We start from the raw sequence: 24,509 nt of genomic DNA on the forward strand, positions 1-24,509 counted from the left end.
TAATCTTTTCAAATATGGAAGAGGGTACAGATTTAGAGTCACCTTTTTTTCCTAGTTACCACATCGTCTGTGCACTTTTATTTCTCACACTTCCCATGTTTTTTTCTAAAAGTGTTATATTTTCTACATCATTATTTGAGGAGAAATTTGGAAAGAAGAGGGGTCCATTCTGTGAAACTTCTTATGCTTATGTGTGGATGTGTCTTGCTTTGACTGTCTGCTTTCTCTAGACTTCTTGTTTCCCTTCATTCTCCATCTCTTCTGGGTGTTTCCTGCAAAGGCATTCTCGGAGAGCTCAGTGTGGCCCTCAAGGCAGCCTGTATCAGTCATCGGTGAACCATGACATCAGAGATCTGAAACTAACTAGCTTGTTTGAAGGCTGTGTGACTTAGAATTGGCACACATGTAGAGAAGTCTGTCTATTTTGTTAGAACACAGGTTTACATAAATATCAACCAGTTTCTAGTTTCATCTCTGATATTTATTATGTCCATTTGAGGAAAGTGAGGACAAGAAAAGTTGAATAATTGAGCCAAAGTCACACTTATCTCATGGAGCATCTGAAAGGATTAAAGAAATGATACAGCAAAGTACTTGGCCTTGAGTAAATGTTCACTGGTGGTACAGAGATAATGGTTACATTCATGTTCATTATATGGTAAGAAGAGATGTGAAAAATGAAAAAAAATAAGTTTAGGCCTATTAAATAGACTGGTATAGTCAAGGGCATGTATTGGAAGAGAAGATGGTGGGAATAAGGGAAAAAACATTAATGAATGCAATTACTCAAAATGGAGAAAAACAAGGACAATAAGGAAAGAATGTGTCTGAATGGCATGAGCTCATGCGAATTATGCAGATTTATAGCATGAAAAGAAAGTAAAGTACCAAGCTAGAGACTGTAAATTTGTTTAAGGAAATTGCCAGTGTATCAGCCTATTCCAGGACTCAAAGCAAAGTAGACACAGTGACTTTACAAATGCCAAACAGAGCACATCAGAAATTAGTGTCTTAGCTGTGGAGAACATTATTACCCTGATGGAAAAACGTACATGAAATCAACTTATTAAACCAAGGCACATGTCTAGACCCTGTGAGACAGGGGTGTCTCCTGGAGACCCATAGTTTTCAATCCAGGAGGGGTCCTTTCATTCTCTGCTCTGACTTAATCACTTAACTTTATGGGTAAAAAAAGGGAGTTTTTGAACGCATTTAACTGAGAAGTCCAGAGATACAGTTGAGGTGTAGATGAATTCAGAACCACTCAAAAGTATCACTAAATTACTTCCCTCTCTTCCTCTCTCTCCGTCTGTTTTCTTGGCTACCAATGGGAAGTTGGCCTGAGAATGAAGCCAACACATAAGAAAGTCAGAATGGCCACAGGCATCCCCAACTTCTGTTTAGCCAGTTCATCAACCCAATGCAAAGATGGTACCTCTCACCTGATTGCACCAGTGAGAGCTCCAGGTTCACAGTGTTCACTGGTCTGACCTGTTTAAAGTGGTCATCGCTTAGCTAGTCCCTGCAGTCTTGGGGATAATGTGCTGTCAGTGACAACTGAGATGTTTTATGCCCTCCATGAACCAAATGGACCAAGACTAGACAAGGACATGGATTCCTCAAAGAACAATGTGGGGAAGGGAGAGGGAATGCTGGGAGGCAAACGCAGCTGACTTCTGGTGTCATAAATTATACAGAAATTTAAGACAAATGCAAAGCAAACCCAAACAACAGAAATGAACCCCCTCCTTTGATGGCTGTACTCTAAATCTCAGCTGAAACTTGAGAAGGGCTGTCCTTATCCCCTCGTTTCAAGCCTTGGCCCCCTTTCTTGTAAAGGTGCAGTGCAGATCCCCCTACAGTGAAAGAACTGGGATCCTAGACAGATGTGCCCTAAAGAATGGGAGGGCAGGGCCCCAGCAAAGGACTTTCAGTCCTCCATCCTTAGCTTCCTCTGAGAGCCTTCCTGGGGAGCAGCGATGCTGGCTTGGATCGAGCTATCTTGTCTATGAAATAAATTGAAAATTCTTCACAGTGAGAAGTACTTGACCCTGTTATCAAGATGAGGTGGGCTGGGTTAATCAAGTGACCTCTGCCTGGGAGGGTTCCACCAGCCTTTATTTAGGATCTCTGGTGAGTGAGAAAAGGCTCTTGTGCCCTGAGCTGGCCTCATCAAGGGTAGTGCGTGCTGCTGTCCTGAGGCCAGCTGCTCAGATGTGGAGCAAGCCCTGCCCCTCAAGCATCCCACTTCCTTGCTCCCCTCAGAGTCGTCAGGGGTGAACAAATTTGTTTCTGTCTCTCCTGTAGGGAGGAAAGACCACCATGCTCTATCGTGATTGTTTGTGATTTTGTGCTGGGGAGATAAGGAGCCTAGGTGTGTTGTCTTTCAGGATCCTTAAAGGACGTTAGAACATCTAAAAAGAACAAAAAAGATGTGAAAAAAATGTCAACCACAAAAATATATATATATTTCTTCCTTGGCTGTTTTTATTACTCTACATGGTTGGCAGATGCAGAGCCTGAAACCTAAGGAAGAAAGGGAAGGCAGATCTCAACAGGGAGCAGGGTGACAGCTTTTAAGAAAACAGAAATTTATTATGAAATGGAATTCATCTCTATTTTCTGTATATCCACACATTTTGCTTATCAGTCCAGATCTTTTTAACATGGGGAGTCAAATTACAAAAATACTCTGGAGTTTACAAGGAAGGTCACTGAAATAGGAGAACTATAACCGCAAGTGGAGCAGGTAAGAGGTAGACCAGAGCCAATGTGTCAGGAGGAGGTAGAGAGAAGCTTAAAGTGGGTGATGGGAAATCCAAAGGAAACACATATTTATGATGGATTTGTGTCTTCATGCACCATTATCCAGGAGACCCCTTAGGCACTTTAATCAGGCTAAATTTGTGTGTGTGTGTGTGTGTGTGTGTGTGTGTGTGTGTTATGAAGGAATGAAATTGAGCTACTGTTAATTAGAATTTAGTATTTGGCTCCATTGCTTCCCTGTCATTCAATGCAAAAAATGTATGAATTGGAAAACATCTTCCTCTGTTTAACACAAAAGGAATATTCCTCAACTGCTACTTGAAGAGATTTTAATAGTGTGGCAGAATCAAGATTGACCAACTGAGCCAGCTCCCAGGTCATCCCAGGCAACACCCTCTCTAAACATGGCACTAGAATGCTATTATGTTCAGTGAGATTTGCATTCATCCTACCACCTTCAGAATAAATATTAGTATTTTGGCCCAGGGTAGCTTTGCCATTAATAAATTTGTCTAAGCCTATTTGCATCTGTATTTTTACCTTGTACCACTTCTTTGGATTACGTGTTCTGTGAATTTATAAACTACTCTACTGTCCTTAAAATTTTTATTTTTTCATGTTTCAAGAATTGCCACTTTCCTTCTGATCATCTGACGGTGTTTCCCCCTCTTGGTTTCATTAGAAATTGTTTGGGCGTTGAATGTGTTCTTTGTGTGGTAACCATCACTGTGTGACTAAATATTTCCAGCCCACTGCTTTCAGTGTACATGTTGGGGCTGTACCCATGAGTCTCTTCTGCTGGGGCAGAGCCTCAGGACTGTGGGAGCAGAAGTGATATGTGCCACTTCCAAGCTAAAGTATTCAAATGCACATTGTAGAATTTTGCTAGCTCCTTTTCCCTCTTGTGCTGTATGTAGTGAATGGAAATGCTTGTGATGGCCGCTCCACCAGCCAGTGTCCCTGTGTGACCACAGCGAGCCCAACACCACTGCATAGCTGCCATGGATACAACATGTGAGCAAAAAATTGACCTTTCTTGATTGAAGGCCCTGACCACAGCCGTATATAGTTGATTCTGAGTGCTGCATTCATTCAATCTTCATCTTGTGTGAAGAAGACAATAAGGAACATTGGTGTTTTCCCTGTCGTAGGTCCCTCCCAAGACATCCTTTTGATGGTAGCTTTCCTAAAATTCGAACTGAACCTCCACTGTCCTTTTAAGTGGTACTTTAAATGAAATGTAGGTTGCACTTGAATAATAGGCATATTCCACCAAATAGGCAGATACCAAGAATAATGTGTTGTTTCTACGGTCGTGATTGTTTAGCTGATGTGGAATAGAAAATGGACTGTGCTGGAAAGCAGCAGAAGAGGGATGAGTGTATACAGGATAAATGAAATTTGTTAAGACAACACGCTTTTCACCAGACAGAAAAAGAAAAAGAAAGAAATTCAATTTGCTTTAGCAGGTTCAGTCTCCCTCCTAGAAATCACACAGTATTTCACTTGAGTCTCTATCAGGCAAGTGTTTTTCTTCTCGTTTGGGCTGTTGCCATATTTTTCAGTAGAATGCAACTTATTCTACTCCTTTCCATAGCTGAAGACTCTCCCAAACATTAGCCAATTGTGCAACTGGTGAACAGAAAGCGGCCCCTCTGAGGATGGTGTTAGGAAATCCCCACTCCTGTAGCCCATATTGGTCACTGGGCATTGGGGCGGATGTTTTAACTTCGGGTGCTTCACAGACGAATGAGAGAAGGCAGCATAATTAATAAAAGTGCTGTATTTTCTCATCTTATAAACCTATCCTGCCAGAGTTCTCTCCAACTCTTCTGCTGTCTCTCTCTTTGTCAGCTTGTTCAAGGAAAATATTTTTAATGGAGATACCTTAGGATTAGGAGTCAAACAAAGCTAAAGTCTAGTCTCAACTCTTCAAATATTAACTGAATAAACTTTGGTATTTCCTTTAAGCTCCATATTCCTTTCCGTGAAGATGCCAGCACTAACACCTAAGATGTGCTCTTTTAGAAAAGATAGTAAGAAATAAGCAACTTTACCAAAATAGTGTTCACAGCATATATAATATCCTTTAGAGTATATGTAACTACTTGTAATCTTTTGAAAAAATACAGGATAAACACTTCTACAACTGGTGTGGAAAACATTTAAAATATTGTCAAAATCTGTCAACAGTTTCATACTCATTTATTTCAGTAGAAAAGCACATAGTTCTAATTGAGATTATTCTTGTATGCAATGTAAATTTTATTTAGTTTTGTTTTCTTATGCAAATTTTTTCTCACAAAGCATGTGTTCATTGTTGAATGTCCTTTGATGCAAGTTAAATATATGAAACATACTTTCTGTTACCAGTTAATTTTAAAATTTAAATTTCCTTCTTAAAATTTTGTAAGCGATACAGATAGAGCCAGTGAAACAATGTTATAAACCAAAACAAAACCAAGTAGTTAATTATTTTCACAAGGGTCTCTCCTGGAGATTATAAATTAAAAATATGTTATTTTGATAAACTCCATTTTCTGGTTTAGCTATTTGTATATCTCACTTGAAGAGAAAACATTCTCAGTGATAAAAAACAAATATTGCAGCCAGGCACAGTGGCTCACACCTGTAATCCCAGCACTTTGGGAGGCTGAGGCGGGCGGATCACTTGAGGTCAGGAGTTCGAGACCAGCCTGGCCAACATGGTGAAACACCGTCTCTACTAAAAATACAAAACAAACAAACAAGCAAACAACAAAATAGCCGGATGTGGTGGCAGGCACCTGTAATCCCAGTTACTCAGGAGGCTGAGGCAGGAGAATCACTGGAACCAGGGAGGCGGAGGTTGCAGTGAGCCGAGATCAACGCCATTGCACTCCAGCCTGGGCGACAAGAGTGAGACTCCAACTCTGTCTCAAAAAAAAAAAAAAAAAAAAAAAAAAAAGAAATATGGCTTCACCTGGTTGAAAGCGGAGAGTCTTTCTCCACAAATACATATAGTTCCCTTTAGTCCATGTGATAGATTTGGCAAAACAGGCTAATTCCTTAATTACTTTTGACAAGTCTTTCGTATTTGAATAAAAAATATTTTTTCTGCAATTCTGTATCTCTGTGTGTGTGCATGTATGTGTGTGTATTTCATAGCTAAAACCTTTGTAATAGACCTCTAAAAATTCCACTGTCTGATTCCTATAAAGACTCTGCCAATTAAAAGATAAGAACACGGAGGAAAACCATTGTATGCAATCTGTGTTAGAAATCCACTTCTCCACTTCTTCTCCTTCTTCTTCCCCTCCCCCTCCTTCTCCTCCTCCTCCTCCTCCTCTTTTTTTTTTTTTTTTTTTTTTTGAGTCAGAGTTTTACTCTGTCTCCCAGGCTGGAGTGCACTGGCATGATCTTGGCTCACTGCAACATCTGCCTCCTGGGTTCAAGTGATTTTCCGGCCTCAGCCTCCCGAGTAACTGGGAGTACAGGTGTGCACCACCACGCCTGGCTAATTTTTTATAGTTTTAGTAGAGATGGTGTTTCACCATGTTGCCCACGCTGGTCTCGAACTCCTGAACTCAAGTGATCCACCCGCCGCGGCCTCCCAAAGTGAGCCACCGTGCCCAGCCAGAAATCCACTTCTGTAAACCTGGATCGTTCTGGATGATTCCCAGCACCCAAGAAAGGAAGTAGCCTAATATGCAGAATGAAGTTGTTTTTGTTTTCAGCATAGTTTTATGACAATCTTGTTTTTCTACATTGTTTGCTAAATGACAGCATTTGAAAGGCTGAGCTTGCACTGGATCCCAGGTGCTCAATGACTGGGCAGTGACAGTCATCCTCTGTTCCTGTTGTTCAGGAGAGAAGTTTATCTGTGGGGCAGTTCAGTTCTATCACCAATCAGGGGCTTCTGCAGGTGACTCTCTGTTTCCTATCTAAGCCATCAGGCCCTGCTTAACAAATAAAGGGATTAAAGGTGTTATTTTGGCAACTCACTGGAGTAAATAAAACTCAACAAATAGAAAAGGAAAAAAAATTAAGAATTTAATTAGCAGAATGATGGTCAGAAAGCATCTAATTAGACTTAAATAACATGTTAAGTAAAATATTAAATTGATTATTAGAATATTAAAAATAAGGCTAGCAGACCAGATAAAAATAATAGGAGTGGGCCGGACGCAGTGTCTCACGCCTGTAATCCTAGCACTTTGGAAGGCTGAGGCGGGCTGATCACAAAGTCAAGAGATCAAGACCATCCTGGCCAACGTGGTGAAATCCCATCTCTACTAAAAATACAAAACCTAGCTGGGTATGTTGGCTTACGCCTGTAGTCCCAACTACTCAGGAGGCTGAGGCAGGAGAATCGCTTGAACCCGGGAGGCGGAGGTTGCAGTGAGCCGAGATCATGCCACTGCACACCAGCCTGATGACAGAGCAAGACTCCATCCCAAATAATAATAATAATAATAATAATAATAATAATAATAATAATAATAATAAAATAATAGGAGTGTTGTTATCCCCGTAACTTTTCAGAAATTCCTCAACATTATAAAGGAAACAGCAAATGGAGGTGGGTTTTCTACTGTAAACAGACGAACCGTTTTACCTCATCCATAAAACCTTACCTTACACTATTTCTACCCAAATGAAGTTATTTGCCCCATGCTTGGGGTTAAATATTTCGTAGTCCAGAATTCCATGGGTCTGCCCAGTACCCATGTGTCAGCCTGAGGAACAGTTTAGATAATATTTATAAGCATGAAATAAAGGTTAGCCAATTTGTTACTTACATTATGGCTGTACTTTGTTTCAATTGTGTATTTTAGCAGAACTATATTTACCATACAATAAATATTCATAAAGTGTTTCGTGAAAATCACATGGTTTGGGAAATAGAATGGAAATAAAATGAATATATATGAATCTTATCAGAATGTATAAATTGTATATACTTCTTTTAAGTCCTTATGCATAACAAATATTTTCACAAAAGACTGGGGGTAAGTTTTCTAAGATCATACAGAATAATTTTTAAAGAGTATAATTATTTTCATTCACTAATAGTTTCTTCTATTTTGTTGCAATTAGTACGTAAAGACAGGTCATGCTTAAAAATAATTGTATCTGCATATTCTGGAATTAAATCAAAATCATATAAACCTTATTTATATAACTCACGGGTATAATATTGTGATGCCTTGGTGAAAAAAGTAAATATTTCTAAGCTTATTTGTTTATAATCAGTATGACACTTTTGGTGGCACTAACTATGCTTCTTTTTTCAGATATCAGAATTGCTGATCCACAAGCTCAACCAAAACTCAGTACACTTCGAGCTGAAGCCAGGAGTCCGAGTCTTCGTCCATGCGGCTCACTTAACAGCAGGTCAGTGTCCATGTCCCTGGGTTTTGGCTGGTGGCTCTGGCAAAGGGAATCCCAGTCTGTGCTTCCTTCCTCATAAAAAGGCTAGATGGTAACAATGCTGATCAGAAATCAAATCAGTCATCAGATCTTGGAGGTTCCCTTGCTTGGTGTTTCTGCCTTAATGGAGAACCAGTTAAACAACAGAAAAAGGTGACACTTTCGGCTGGGCTCGATGGCTCACGCCTGTGATCCCAGCACTTTGGGAGAACTGAGGTGGGTGGATCACTTGAGGTCAGGTGTTTGAGATCAGTCTGACCAACGTGGTGAAACCCCATCTGTACTAAAAATACAAAAATTAGCCGGGCGTGGTGTCGCCTGCCTGTAGTCCCAGCTACTTGAGAGGCTGAGGCAGGAGAATCACTTGAACCCGGGAGGCAGAGGTTGCAGTGAGCTGAGATCACGCCACCGCACTCCAATTTGGGTGACCCAGTGAAAAGGTAATATTTTATACTTGTCTCTGTCAAAAACTGTCAGCGAACCGCTTAGATACATCTCACATGAAAGCATGCTTTATTTATCTCATCAGAAATCTTGAAAATAACATTAACAAATACATTTGTGGGGGTCTTTCTGCAAAATCTTATTTTCAACATATTCATATTACAAATAATTTGCTTTCTTTAAGTTTCAGGATAATGTAGCACAGTAGAGATAGCAGGAACTTAGAGTGGTACAGGGCCATACCCAGGAACTGAACCTGGAATTGGTCATGGTCTTACAGTTTACTTAATGTCATTGAGCTTCCATCTCTTCAACTGAAAAGGTGGTGGTGAGGATGGGGGATCCTCTTTCTAAGGTTATGGAGAGTTTTCAATGATAACACAAGTAATTAGAATAGATGATAACACAAGTAGCTTAGAATAGTTTTCAATGATAACACAAGCACTTAGAAATGATGTTGTTGTGATATATTCATAATAAATTAACAATATTTATTGAGTACTTATTTTTGCAGAGTACCATGTTTGTGCTCCATGGAGTACAAACACCAGTGAAAAGTGGTCTTTGTCTTCACAAAACTTATAACCTGGTTGTGGTGTGGGGAAGTTCGGTGTAGCAATGGCAGTTGTACTGTGGGATGGGAAGAATAGGCAGTGGAGAGTAGTCAATGAGAAAGCCGCATAAATGCTTATATAGAGAGAGACTACGTAACATATTTAAGCACTTGGAATTTTTTGTTCCAGTCAGAACATTGGTTTCAATCTTGGCTTTGTTACTCACTATGTAATCCTGGGAAAGACATTTAACTTCTGTGTGTCTCAGAGATGGTAATAGCATCTCTGCCAGTGGGATTGTGTGAAGATTAAGTTAATTCAGGTAATGCACTTAGGATAGTGCCTGAAACATAGCTTTAATATTTATTTTTACTGTTATTATTATTAGCAACTAAAGCTGTAGAGGAAATTTAAAGCAGAGATGAGTTACATCCTGTCAAAATGATACAGGATTGTTTCATGGAGTAGGTGGTTTTGAGGAAGAACCTTAAAGGGTGGATAGGATTAAATGCAAGAGGTCATTCTAAGCACCAAAGCACCAAGGAAGTAAAGCCTAAAGGGCTTTGGGGATGCTGAATAAATGAGGACAAAAAGTAGCTATTACAAGCACCATTCTCAGGTTTCCTGGAGATTTCACGAGGCTCTGCTAGGTCTAGCGGAAGGCCAAGCAGGCTGACCACTGACTTCTCACCCTCTTGGATTTTATCTTTTTTCTTTTTGGATTTCATAGAATATTTTATTGTTCTTGCTGTTTTTTCAATCACACTATTTAAAGTCACTGTTCCTCAGCATGGAGTATGGAGGTGTGGAGGGTGGAAACATGCCAGGGTGTGCCGTTTGTACTTTAGTGAGTAAGCCATCCAAGGTCTGGGAAGACATCAAGACCTTTGAACAGAAGTGTGACTGATTCAGAGCATTCCTTGAAAAAGATGACTGTAAGGATCAAGGAGGATTGAGTAGGGCTCATCTCCTATTCTGCAACTTTTCATCCTAACACATCCATTGAACAGATACTTACTGAGTGCCTGCCTACGCTGGGCCAAGCAATGTTGTCAGCATAGGGGACAGAGTCTCTGCCCTCATAAACTACTATTGCTGGTAAAAGCCACTTTCTGAATTGTATGCTGGTGAAAATTCTCTGAAGAAAAGGCTGCCAACTTATCTCAGGGAATTTGATGGTCCTGACTGGCCTTTTCCTGCCCAAAATGTTGAGCTTTGGTGTTTGGTGAATGGGGGCAGCACATGGCAGAGTCACACATGACTAGTTGTGTGGAAGGATGACCAAATTCCAGAAACAAGAGTTGTAGTCATCCTAATAGCCAAGCCACTGACAAACGTTGTCAACTGAGTAGAAAGTAACCATTGAATATCGGTTTTAAAAGATTCACTGATTTATTTAATCTAATCAGACCATCAAGCCTGTTTAGGTAGCAGACTGAACTTCATCAGCCACTACTTGTTCCATCTGAGATTAGAAATTAAAAACAACTAAGCCTGATATTCCATACTGAAGTCTGGGTTTGAAGGGCTGTGGCCAACTTGTCTATCCTTCGTGATACAAAATTTGCTTTTACAGCATAAGCAGCCTTTGAATGAACACTATCTTTAGGCTTGGTGTATCAGAAAACAGTGCCTTTTTGAGTCCAGAGACCTTGCTCTGTTGAACAGGAGAGCATTGGAGGTCAAGCTAGGCCTGGAACTAACCCTGTTTCTCCCATTCTTCAATTCTGGAGGCCACTCACATTTCACTCTTTTTCTTCCTTCCATACTTCTCCTCCATCTGTGTCTGGTTTTTATTTAACTGATTATTGCATTATGTTCTAATGATGGTTCAGATCATTTTGGAAGATAGTGAATGTTCCCACCACAAAGAAATGATAAGTGACTGAAATGATGGATATGTTAATTACCCTGATCTGATCACTGTGCTTATGTATCACAGCATCACCATGTACCCCATGAATATGTATAATTGTTATGTGTGAATTTAAAAAAATTTAAAAGATTGATATGTTACCGTATTTAACTTTAGGGAGAAGTGGTATGTAAAAAAAAGGAAACCTTATTTTAAATGTTACTTAAGAAAACTTTCTTCAATGACAAATGGTTTGGAGCTGGGACCGAGCTGAAATATTGAGATCAAAAAGTGGGTAATTAGCTGAGACTGGTTTGGCCAGGTGGCTTGGCCAGAGAAACTGAATACAGCAAAGGCATCCAAAGGTCCTTGGATTTATAGCTCCGTGTGGGAAGGGAAGTCAATTCCTGATAACCACGAGACATTAATCCCACTGGTAAAAACTCCAGATGGCAAAAAACAATGCAAAGTTGGGAAGAACTGAAAAATGTTTCCAATTCATGTTTGTAGTTTATTCTATAACTAGGAGTTTCGGAAGCAGGACTAAGACTCCTGGGAAGAAAGGCTGGCAAAAGGGAGGTATATTTTGGGGACCCAGATATGCACACTGAGATTTAAAGAAGAACCCCTCGCAATATAGGTATGTGTAACACAAAGTCACCAAAGAAAAAAAAATCCATTTCCAAATAAAAGCCCAATCTTAGCCTGGACCAATTTGGAGAGAGTGAGAAAATTCTTTGACTTCCAACCATTGTAGAAATATTTCCTGTTAGTTTTGATAGTAGGGTCTTTCGGCTATATAATTCCAAGCCTGATCAACTGGCATTTTAAGTTTTCTGTCATGGCTAGTTCAGCAACTGGAGTAGATATAGATTTATATGTGGATAATTAGCTCCAGTTTGGTAAGTAAATGAAGATAATGTCATGGGCTGATGGAATAACTGAGTCTTGGAAACTTTTGCTATACTAAGTTTGGCTATGCTGGTCATAACGCATTAGAGCTGGCGGTGTCCACAGGCGCACAGTCACTCAGGGCTCGATTTTCATATGCAAAAGACAAACATGTGTCAACTGGAACAACAATTGTGATAAGGAAGTAAAATATGTGAGGGATCTGTTTCCTGTTGGTGACTGCTCCTACGTTACCTTTAGCTCCCTGATTAAAAGAAAAAAACTATTTGAATAGGGTGGTAGACCCTACATATACAAAAAACAGTAGAGGGAATTCCCCCTTCACTCATGGAATACTTGGCATGTTGGTAGGGTATCAGTGGGCCCAGACACTTGCCACAGTTTTGTTTCTTCTTTTATCTTTTCTTTTTTTTTTTGGAGGGGGGGATGGGGTCTCACCCAGTCACCCAAGCTGGAGTGAAGTGGCGTGATCTCGGATCACTGTAACCTCTGCCCCCTGGGCTCAAGCCCTCAGCCTCCCAAGTAGCTGGGACCAGATTCATGCCACCATGCCTGGCTAAGTTTTTTTGTGTTTTTGGTAGAGACAGGGTTTCACCATGTTGCCCAGGCTGGTCTTGAACTCCTGAGCTCAAGTGATCTGTCTGCCTCAGCCTCCCAAAGTGCCGGGATTACAGGCATGAGCCACCACAATTGCTTTTATTAGGTTGAAATTAACACATTAATATTTGGGTGGCTAGGAAGAGAAGGAGAAGGAAGCCTGAAAAAAAAGAGAAACAGTGGGGAGGAGTATTAGATGCAGAACTTCCACCTCCACTCTGTTTCTGTTTCTCTCATCCCCCCTGTAGGCAGGGGAAAATAAAAATTAAAAAGAAAAAAAAAGAAAGAACCATTGTTAGCAACATTTCATGTCTCATAAGCAGGATTGCTAATACCTTCCCAGGGACCATTACAACATGCTGCTGCATCCCATTAATTGCTCAGCAGATGTTCAGCAGCCTTCTTTTAAAAATGTTTGAGCCAGAGTATGTTGTTGATGAGAGAAGCCAATGCATAATTTGGTTTGTCTCCAAGGAAAAAAAACTGTCTCTTTTCAAGAATTTACTAGCCTTATTTTGGTTTTCAAATTCAGTTCCCTGTTTGCTTTTATGGGAACACAAGGAAAGCATTTGCAGATACCTGAATGTCATTAGAGACTGGATTGTGTCTGCCCCCTACCCACCAACGCGTTCCATTTGGGAATTCATTAACTGTGGTATCTAAGCTGAGCTAAATTTTGAATGTAGTCCTTGTTTTGTTTCTAGCCATTCCTGTGCTTCTTGGCTTTCATGCAGTTTTTCTTAAGGGTCTAACCACTCCTGACAGGTATGTTTCTGAAATTCTCTTTGCAGAAAGGAGAGACTTGAACCTGTATGAGAATAAGGGAGAACGAAAAGCATGTTATCCAGAAGGTTGAGGGAGGGTCATGGCCTGAGTGGCTCCCTTTGACTTTTAGTACCTGATGGCAGCTGGCATCCATGTTTAGCAAACAAAGGCTATGATGTTGCAAAAACAATACAAAGATTTGGAAAAGGGAATAGAATGCAGTCAAGCTAGTGTTAGACTGGAAGCACTGCTGTCTTGACCAAAGTGTACCTCTACTCACGATATTCCAGATTGGAATATTTCTCCCCGCTTCTTCACCTATTTCTCCCCGCTTCTTCACCTATTTCTCCTTGTCCACCTGTACTTTAAGGCTCAGCTCAATGACAACATTTGCATGACATCTTTCCGGAGACATTTGCCTGGATAACACCTTCCCTTTGTCTGTAATCACATGGATTTTTAGATTTCTATCTGTCTGATGATGATGAGGATGATCATGACCATCACCTTTTGAATCACTCCTATTGAATTTCTTGTGGATATGGTTCATCATATCTTTATATCAGCTTCTTCATATATCTTTATATCATCTTCATCATTATACCTAGCAGATAACTTGCACATATCAGGTGCTTAACAAATACTGTTTTATGAGTATATTATATGCATAATTTATAGCCTGCAGAGATATATTCAAAATCCCATTCCCGCAGTTAACCTTCAGATCCAGTTTATTCAGTTTATTCATTTGTGAACCTGTCCCCATGACATGCTTTCTCTTATCAAATAACTCATCAGTGGAGACTTGCATTCATTTACACAATAAGCATCTAGGGAATCTTTGTATTTTTTTTCTTATGGCAGGTGTTCTTTAAATGTGCATTGTAATTGTTTATATACACATTGTGGGGAATGGTCAGTTGAAGGAAAACTGGGCCCATCCTTCCTGGAGTTCTGCGTCCCAGAATGAGAGATCTGAGAGAGAATGGGAGAACGACTGGTAGGCGACTGTTACCAAAAGAGACTGAATCACTGGTCCTTATTTTATTGCTCTGGCCACTGGAAGACATGGTTTCAGTATCAGAGCAGCTTCACTTCATGGCATAGCTCATGGTCACATACCTTGGACTGCACACTCCTCACCTTAACAAACCAGCCAAACCTTCTTCACATCTTTTGTGATGCCTCCCTTGTCCTCCCCATCTCTCATGTATGCATTTCCCTGGCCTTCTGTATCATATATCTTAAGAGCTATAATGGGCTGGGTGCACTGGCTCATGCCTGTAATACCAGCACTTTGGGAGCATGAGGTGGGTGGATCACCTGAGGTCAGGAGTTCAAGACCCGCCTGACCAACACGGTAAAATCCCATCTCTATCAAAAGTACAGGAATTAGCCAGGCATGGTGGCGTGCACCTGTAGCCCCAGCTACTCGGGAGGCTGAGGCACAAGAATCACTTGAACCCAGGAGATGGAGGTTGCAGTGAGCTGAGATCGTGCCACTCCACTCCAGCCTGGGCAATAGAGCGAGACTCCATCTCAAAACAAAAACAAAAACATAAAACAGCTGTGATGTCATTTTAGGGAGAGTTTTTCTAGCAAGAATCTGGAAGGCTCTGAATCTAATGCACACCATTTGATCCGTATAGTTACTTGTGGAAGAACAAACCTGAGCCGTTAAGAAAATATCCCTAAAATGCCAATAGTTTTCTCATTGCTCCTAGTAACTTGAAATTTACTCAAGGGCAGGATCCATTTTTAGATTTATCATCTTATTCTTCACATGACTCTGTGCCTTACTTTGAAATTATTCCTTTAAACCTGTAGTTTATCAGGGCATATGAGATGAGTGAGGGCCCTCACTCACACTAAGCTGGCTAGACCTGAGGCACAAATACTAGTTGCATGAAACTTTACTAAATTCTAAATGAGGAGAATGAAAAAATGTTCTATGCAGAAGATTCAATAAAGCTGAGTCTTTAAGGCTGAATAGGAATTCACCAAAAAAAGAGCAAATAAGCATTGCAGGTTGAGAGGCCAGGTTGCGCAAAGGCACAGAAAGGTGGAATTATATGGTTTATGTATAAAATTATGTGTTGTCTGACATGGATTGGGGCTTCTAGATATACCCTCAAATATTCATAATTAGTATATTTACTGAGGGTAAAATTATGAGCAGAGGGAGAGGGATAAAATTCAGGAAAAATAATATGCTAGTATATTATAAACTTTGTTGTCCATCATCCATTGTGTGCTAATGAAGAAATTTTGTTAATGCAAATTTGAGATGATAAGGTATAATGAATTTGGAAAATGAGAAAAAAAGGCTGCTAGAAGGAATTTGGTGTTTTTTTTTCTTTAATAATAGGTTTGGGCAAAACTCCATTATCATTTCTCTTTTTAACAAAGTATTTATACACAGAAGTTTACAACTCAAGTGGCAAGATGTGGTAATTTATTTAGTCGAGATAGAGACCTGGGAGGTGGACTTTTTTTTTTTTTTTTTTTTTTTGGCTGTCAAAGACGATAAATTTGGTGGTTCATGTTGGGTTGGATGTCATCAAATATATAAGTGAAAAACCCCATCAGGAAGCTGGAAATAGGGAGTGGAAACTCAGGTCAGAAGACCAGGACCAGAATATACATTCAACTATGACCTTTAATTTACCATCTCATAGCAGATAATCAGGTGAGGGGAACCTGCTGACAGGTGATAAGTTAAAGCCTTAATTGCTGGTTTATCTTTCAAACTCTATCAAACCCTGTATCTTTGTTCTCATGAGAACCCTTGGTCATGAGTAAATTTAGTCCTTATATTTGGTGGGGAGAAGGAGGGAGTGGGAAATGACCTGAAAACCTGTTGACTCTTCTAAGACAGAATAGGTAAGTTTTCCATGAGAATAGAAAGTAAAAAGAGGGCAAGCAAGGGGCAACACTGACCTTTTATTTGAGAAGGCAAAAGCCTAACTAGATGGATACCTCCTAAATAGCAAATAACAACCCTTTAGGCATTATTTGCACTTTGTAAGTTATGTACTGGGCAAATGAACTGCAATTTGGATGGTGGGACTTCTGCTCAAAGTACTAAAAGAGCTGGAGCTGACTAGTTCCCTCAAAGCATTTGAGATACATGAAACCCTGCCCCGTAGTTAGAAAACTCTTTCCAACTCAGGGTGGGAGATATCTGCTATAAATAGCAGTTCTTCTCAAACGTGATGTTACATTGCAATTAACTTAGGAAGCTTTATAAAAATAGAGATTTTCTAAGCCTCACCACACACAGTGAAGAATCCCAAGGAGCCAAGAATCTTCTTCTTCTTCTTTTTTTTTGGACGGAGTCTTGCTCTGTTGCCCAGGGTGGAATGCAGTGGCGCAATCTCAGCCCACTGCAAGCTCCGCCTCCTGGGTTCACGCCATTATTCTGCCTCAGCCTCCCGAGTAGCTGGAACCACAGGTGCCTGCCACCACGCCCGGCTAATGTTTTGTATTTTTAGTAGAGATGGGGTTTCACCATGTTAGCCAGGATGGTCTCGATCTCCTGAGCTCGTGATCTGCCCACCTTGGCCTCCCAATGTGCTGGGATTACAGGTGTGAGCCACCGTGCCTAGCCCCAGGAATCTTCATTTTTAGCAAGTTTCTGCTAATGATGCTTATGATGGTGGCCTCTTCACTAGTCTCAACAACCACTGTTCAACAGCCTTTCACAGACAGAAATCCATCTGCATAACAAGGAAAGGTGAACGGCTATCTCCAGTAATACATCTGATTTACAACTCAAGGCATCCACTAAAACAGAAGCATGAATTAAATAAGAAGAGCCTGTGATATTAAGTACAGGAGGAAATTAGTAATAAACATTAAAATCTAATTTCTTGGAATATTTGGAGCTAACCTAATTGGCAGAATGGGCAAATGACAATGAGTAAGGGGGAGAAAATGAAACATGCCCCTGAATCTGGGGCATATTAAATCCATAATCTAGATGAATGGCAAAGGCCAGCCAAGAGCTGTGGCCATGAGGCAGTTGAAATGTGATTAAAGTGTGAACTGGCATCTTAATGGCAGATGTAATTGAACAGCCGTGAGTTTTATGAGAGTTAAACAAATACTATTATCTAGATGCTGTTCATGTGCCAGTGTGAGCATAAAATGATACAGCTACATTTCACTATATTTTTGTACATATTTCAGAATTCAGAGGTTGCCCTACGCTGGGCTTTCCGGTTTGGTCGCTATTCATCTGGAGTTCTGGATAAACGCACAATATAAAAATGGTAAAGGGTTAATATTTATCAAAGGAAGAGCCTCAAACCTCAGGTTAAATAAAAAACATGACCAAAAAAAAAAAAAATACACAGAAACATTGCTTCCACCCGCTCCTGTCTATCAGTTGCCTTATTTAAGCTGCTCGGTGTAGGAAAACTGTCCTTTGTCAAGGGTATGTGTGGGTTTTTTAATAAAACTGTTATCTTGTGTTATCTTGGCCTCTATGGCTGCTGCTGACTGGCTTAATTTCTTTTGCAGGTGTAATAAAAAGATGTTATCACAGAGATATTAGAGAATTAATATTTCCAGGCTTCAGTTGCTACCACTGGATGTGTTATGAGTAAATTTGGGAGGGAATAAGAAACTTCAAATTTCAACCTAGGTCGTGATATATCATGAATTCTGCACTACAGTTTCACATCGAGAAAAAGACTTTCCACTTGAAGGGAGAATTACCATTCGTCAAGAAGTTTTAGAAACTACAATATAATCTCAGCCACAACATTATGGATGCAGATGCCAAACAGGAGTTGTGGAACTCTGAACTGTAAAGTGGAGTAAATTGTTGCAATAACATTTTCCATTTAGGGATGAAATTAGTACTGGTGAAATTCTTCCACAGCTAGTAAGTTTATCTGTCTCTTTAGTTTCCGGTCACCGTATTATCTACATAGTAATTATTTACAAGTCTTTTCTAAGTAAAGCTGTGGTACCGATATGTTTTCTTCCTTTTATTTTTCTTCCTTTTATTTTTCCTCAAAATATATATATATATATATATATTTTTTTTTTGAGATGGAGTCTCGCTCTGTCGCCCAGGCTGGAGTGCAGTGGCGCAATCTCGACTCACTGCAAGCTCCGCCTCCTGGGTTCACGCCATTCTCCTGCCTCAGCCTCCTGAGTAGCTGAGACTACAGGTGCCCGCCACCACGCCCGGCTAATTTTTTGTATTTTTTTAGTAGAGACGGGGTTTCACTGTGTTAGCCAGGATGGTCTCGATCTCCTGACCTCGTGATCCGCCCGCCTCATCCTCCCAAAGTGCTGGGATTACAGGCGTGAGCCACCGCGCCCGGCAATAAATATATTTTTTATCTTCAAGTAATTAGGTAGTTGCACAGATACATAGACCCAGCGGCTTTTCATAGTTATTTAATCATTATGGTGTTATAAACAATAATGGGTTTATCATGTAGATATATATCTAAATATATCCCTCCCCGCAATATGATTAAATGTGATATTTTCATCTACCTACCAGCGTGCAGCAATGAGGTTGCTCATTGGCTTTGTTTAGACACGGGATCTAGTTCTGTTATCCAGTCTGGAGGGCAGTGGCACATCATAGCTCACTACAGCCTTGAACTCCTGGGCTCAAGCGATCTGCCTGCCTCAGCCTCTCAAGTAGCTAGGACTACAGGCACGCACCACCATGTCCAATTAATATTTTTATTTTCTGTAGAGACAGGGTGTTGCTATTTTGCCCGGGCTGATCTCAAACTCTTGGCCTCAGGAGATTCACCCACTTCAGCCTCCCAAAGCATTGAGATTGCAGGCATGAGCCACCATGCCTGGCCTAACTTCTAATAAATTCTTTCTTCACCATTTCTTTTTTTCTGAGATTACAGGGGACCATAAAAGGGACTGAAATGATCACAGGGTAACTAGACTGAGTTAGCCAGGCTAGAGGAGATGTCTGGAAACTCTTGGTTACAGAATGGTCAGCAAGGAACAGTCAGATGAACAGAAACATGGGCACAAATATGCGTCAGAAATGCAGTTTCCCAGGGGAAGGCAAGGCAGATAGTCAAGAGAAATTAGCAAAAAGAAAAAAAAAGTAAAGGAAAGAAGGATAACACATATAAAATACAGACAAGATGCCAGAACATAGGACAAGCTACCCTTTAGACACCAAGTTTCTTATACCTAGAGTGATCAGGACTCTCCTGGGTTATCTATGCTATATCAGCGTAAGCTTTAATAGCAGCGAATTTCATTCTTAAAGTGTCTTATCTTTGAAAATAATATGTATGGTCTTCTTACTTTTACCCTTCCACCCTGAGAGTGGGGATAGAAGACTATACCAAAAATTGGCTAATGTGGAGCTCAAAGTTAATAATTGGTAATTGAATGTTTAACCGGTTGAAAGAGACCTTTGAGGAAAGTAAATAAGCTATTGCTATGTAACAAACCACCTAGAAGTTCAGTGGCTTAATAGTAAGCATTTATTATTGCTTATGCATCTAGTCTTATCTACATTCACTTGTCTGTCTGCAATCAGCTATGGGTTGTTGGTTAGGGAGCTCTGCTGATCTTGGCTGGTCTGTCTCACATGTTAGGGGTCAGCTGCCTTCAGGCTGCTCTAGCATGCTTTGGTTGGAATAATTAACCTGGCCTCTACATGGCCTTTCATCCTTTGACTGTTCTGGTCTTGCTCACACATGGCAGTGGTAGGATTCCAAGAGAAAAAGCAGAGGTATGCAAGGCTGTGAAATTCACGATTAGCACACCATTGCTTCCATTGCATTCCATTGCCAGATGCGGATTATAATGATAGCTCAGATTCAAGGCATGAAGAAACAGATTTTACCTCTTGCCTTTTAGGTGAGACAAGCTTCAAACTCATTGCAGAAAGTTTAGACACAGAGAAGGGTAGAGAATTGAGCCAGCAATGTAATCCATATCTACATGAGGCTGACTGCTCACTTAGGGGAGACTTGAGATGCTTTTTTTTTTTGAGATGGAGTCTCGCTCTGTCACCCAGTCTGGCGTGCAGTGGCGCAATCTCGGCTTACTGCAAGCTCTGCCTCCCAGGTTCACGCCATTCTCCTGCCTCAGCCTCTCCGAGTAGCTGGGACTACAGGCGCCCGCCACCAAGCCCGGCTAATTTTTTTTGTATTTTTAGTAGAGACGGGGTTTCACCGTGGTCTTGATCTCCTGACCTCGTGATCCGCCTGCCTCGGCCTCCCAAAGTGCTGGGATTACAAGCGTGAGCCACCGCGCCCGGCCAAGATGCTTTTAGGTAGTTTAAAAAACTTTCTTCTGGAGCCATCACCAGATTGAGCTACTATCAACAGCGAAGGGGCACATTTGTGTGTGTAGGGGGAGGTATTTTTGCTTTGTTTTAGTGATCCAGAGAACATAAAAGTCAGGCATGCCCTAAATACAGGACTGGAAGTTTTATGAGTGAGAATAGCTGGGGCCAGCTATGCAGTATTCTCAAACTGTTATACATAATAATTACCTGTGTACCTTGTCACATATATGGATTTTGGAGACCTACTCTCAAAGACTATACTTTTTTTTTTTTTTTTTTTTTTGAGACAGAGTCTCACTCTGTCGCCCAGGCTGGAGTACAGTGGCATGATCTCGGCTCACTGCAAGCTCCGCCTCCCAGATTCATGCCTTTCTCCTGCCTCAGCCTCCCAAGTAGCTGGGACTACAGGCGCCTGCCACCATGCCTGGCTAATTTTTTTTGAACTATACATATTTTTTTCAAGTGAAGCCTAGCTAACAATATTTTCCCAAGTGCTCCAAGTAATTCTGATTCAGGTAGTCCGTAAACTACACTTTGAGGAATATTTCACATAATAGCCAGGAATCATCACCTTCCAACCTTAGAAAACCATAAGTCATTCTTCTCGTCTTGTCTGTTTATTATGTTGATGCTTGGTCTTGGAGTTACTGATGTTTGTCATTACTTGGCTAAGTGACCTCAACTCCCTGTCAGTGGATATTACTGAAGATTCACCCTCAGTTTAAATTCAGAAACAATGCTTCACTTGTCATTAGAGCTACTAAAGGACAAACTGTGACACATTAAAATGTTAAAGAGTTTATTTGAGCAAACAATGATTCATTAATCAGTTAGCACCAGACCACAGTTGATTTAGGGCTCCCTAAAAGGCATGAGGCTTTTATGGGGTGAAGGTGAAAGCTAGGCAAAGAAAATATTTGATTGGTTAAAATGGAGGAATAGCCTTCTTTGGATCATTCTAGTAGAAAGTCTCTCGTTAGATATTAGTTACTGGTTTCTAATTGATTAAGCTTAAGTTTTGTTTTCCTAGAATATGACTATTTACTCTTTACTTGGGTTTTGGTTTGCTTACATAGGAACCCAGGACGCCAGAGCTGCCTCAGTCTAATGGCCTCCCAATTGGCTACTTTAACAAGAGACTTCCCTGGAAATTCCCACCTAGTCTTGTCTGCAGTCTTGTGGCTTTTTCCCAATAACATAGCAAACTTTAAGACTCTGATGATTGGATTTGTTTCTAAATGGAGGGAAGGCCCGTTGGACAACTGAGAGTACTCTGTAAATGGAAGCCTTTCTGCCCATTCTGCATTCTGGATAAACTTTCTCTGTGCTATTCCCATATCACTGTAATTTCTGAAAAAATACTTCAGACCACATGGATTTTGTGATATTCAAGGCATGTAACTCAAGCCTGAATTGAGTCTACTTTGGGGTCAGGAGAGGAAAAAATAAAAGCAAGGTATGGTAAATTACTTCTACAACATCCTGACAACACTAACTCTTGGATTAGAATTAGAGTTGAAAGTTTCAGGGTCATAGTGCAAGTAGCAGTTCTCCAGGAATGTCCTTTTGATAGAATGAAAGTGAACCCTAGACAACAATAAGATTGTTCCGCGTGGCTTCACTGGGTGATGCTACCATGTTATTGACCTTAAAACTTGGAAATAAACCAAGCAAAGGGCAAAACTGCAGCAAGGGGGGGCCGGGTGCCATGGCTCACACCTGTAATCCCAGCACTTTGGGAGGCCAAGGAGGGTGGATTGCTCAAGGTTAGGGTTCGAGACCAGCCTGGCCAACATGGTGAAACCCCATCTCTACTAAAAGTACAAAAAAAGAAAAATTAGCCATGCATGGTGGCAGGTGCCTGTAATCTCAGCTACTTGAGAGGCTGAGGCAGGAGAATTGATTGAACACAGGAGAAGGTTGCAGTGAATCGAGATCGTGCCACTGTACTCCAGTCTGGGTGACAAAGCAAGACTTCATCTAAAAACAAAACAAAAAACAAAACAAAATGAAAAATCTGCAGCAACAGGGAAAGCAGTGCCTGGGGAGAGGCATTTCCTAGAGTGTTACGTGGAACCTAGTTCTGCAAAGGGTCTGTGGTCAAATGAGTTTATGAAAGACTATGGTAAAGTTAAATGTGTTCTTTTCTGCAAGGGCTGCTGTGACCCTTTAATATACTTATGTACATTGTGAATCTCCATATGAGGAATGCTGTATATATCATTGCCCCAAATTATCTCACCAGGGAACTGTCATCATTTTTCAGGATTTTTTTTTTCTGTAGAAGAATACACTTTCAGAAATATGATAGCAATAATATGACAATGTTAGAAATATTGGGCGTGTAGTCTGTCCCAAATACTATGACAGTGCTTTATAAATTCCATCTCATTTTAATCTCACAAATTTCTAGACTAAACACTAGTTTCATCTCCATTTTGCAGATGAGGAAACTGAGATTTAGTATAAGTCACTTAGTCTGTAAGTGACAGAGCCAGGTCTGATTCTGAAAAGGGCTCATATCATTACTTAACCCCAAATGTGGAATTTTGAATTTGTTCTCATACATACAACTATAACCATTTATTTAGCACTTACTACATGGCAATCACTTTTCACAAGAAAATTGTTGTTATTATTGTAAGTGTTCCCATTATTATCATCCCAGGTCCTCATGAATAAAATATAAAAATTCAGTGCATTTCCAAATTCCTGAAACGATTTTAGAAATGATATGTGCAAGTAAAAAATGTTGAGTCACTTGGAGTACTGCTTGTATCCAAGTTTTACTTTGTGCATGAATAATGGCAAAACCTGCTTCAGCACTTTCCCCCTACACGTCTACCTTGTTTAAGCTGCAAATGGAAAGGGATTAATGTATGCTAATTCCACACAACAAGCTAAAGCTCATTTATCACAAGTTTCCATTCCTCAGCAAAACACACACAAATGCACCTAAGTGCTGGGCAAACTAAGAAATGCAGCTGCTGTTGTGTGGAGCAATAATAGGTCCGTTTATACTCAGTCACCCATCAGCAAACAGACGCCACCCACGGAACACAGAGGGCAGTGGTAACCAGTCTCTGGCCATTGCTGCTGGCTGCTTCCTGCTTCCTGGTTCCTGCTTCTGAGAAGTGACTGACTGATGCAGAGATGGGGAGGGTGAATGGATAACATACATTTTAGAAATGGGATACAGAAGTTCATTTTCCCAGAATAATATGCTAATTACTTAACAGTGTTAATGCTGCTTGTTGAAGAATGATGATTTAAGTGTAAATGATTTAGAATTGAAAGACTTAACCTGGGGATGGGGAGAGAAAGGAGGAAGGAAAGAAGGGAAAAGGTTCCTGTGTGTGTGTGTGTGTGTGCATGCATGCATATGCGAGTTTGCTTTCTGTGTTGCTGACAGCTTGGACAAAGTAATTTCCTCTCTTAGTTTTCCATTTATTTCAAATGCCAACCTTTTCAAGCAAGCTCAGTATTCTTAGTTGCTTCATATCACTGGTATTCTGGTTGTGCTGAAAGAGCATTTAGTTAGGAGTGAAAAGTTTAGCGTTATTTCAACCTCTAACCATCCCAATCATCTATGGCCCCTCTCTGAGCCTCCATTGTTCCCTGACAAATTAAGGGTTTGCATTAGAAGATTGCCTTTAAAACATCTTCCTAATATAATTTCCTTGATGTGTTGATGGTATTGTGATAATGATGAGAGAGAGAGAGAGAGAGATCTTTTAGAGTCATAGGTGGTTAAATTATAGGTTTTCCAAGATTTACTTCAAAACAATCCAATGGTTGGAGGTTGTGGGATTGGATAAAATAGGATTGGCTGTCAGTGATGCTTGTTGAAGCTGAGTGGTAGGTACATGAGGCTTCATTTCTGTATTCTGTGTGTATGTGTTTG

At 40.5% G+C, this 24,509-nt stretch overlaps 1 protein-coding gene across 9 annotated transcripts in view; it reads left to right on the top strand.

Annotated features, from left to right (window-relative positions):
* SORCS1 (sortilin related VPS10 domain containing receptor 1) overlaps positions 1 to 24,509 on the top strand; it is a 608,941-nt gene that overhangs the window by 576,739 nt on the left and 7,693 nt on the right. For all 9 annotated transcript variants that reach the window (XR_010115734.1, XM_055249851.2, XM_055249858.2 and 6 more), the window contains exon 24: positions 8,043 to 8,142. Coding sequence is in view for 8 of the 9 variants with exons in the window: in XM_055249851.2 (XP_055105826.2) it covers positions 8,043 to 8,142 (100 nt within the window). In the remaining variant the exon portion in view is untranslated. The remainder of the gene's footprint in view (positions 1 to 8,042; positions 8,143 to 24,509) is intronic.

Source organism: Symphalangus syndactylus, chromosome 2 (assembly GCF_028878055.3).
Source record: "Symphalangus syndactylus isolate Jambi chromosome 2, NHGRI_mSymSyn1-v2.1_pri, whole genome shotgun sequence".
Lineage (NCBI taxonomy): Eukaryota > Metazoa > Chordata > Mammalia > Primates > Hylobatidae > Symphalangus > Symphalangus syndactylus.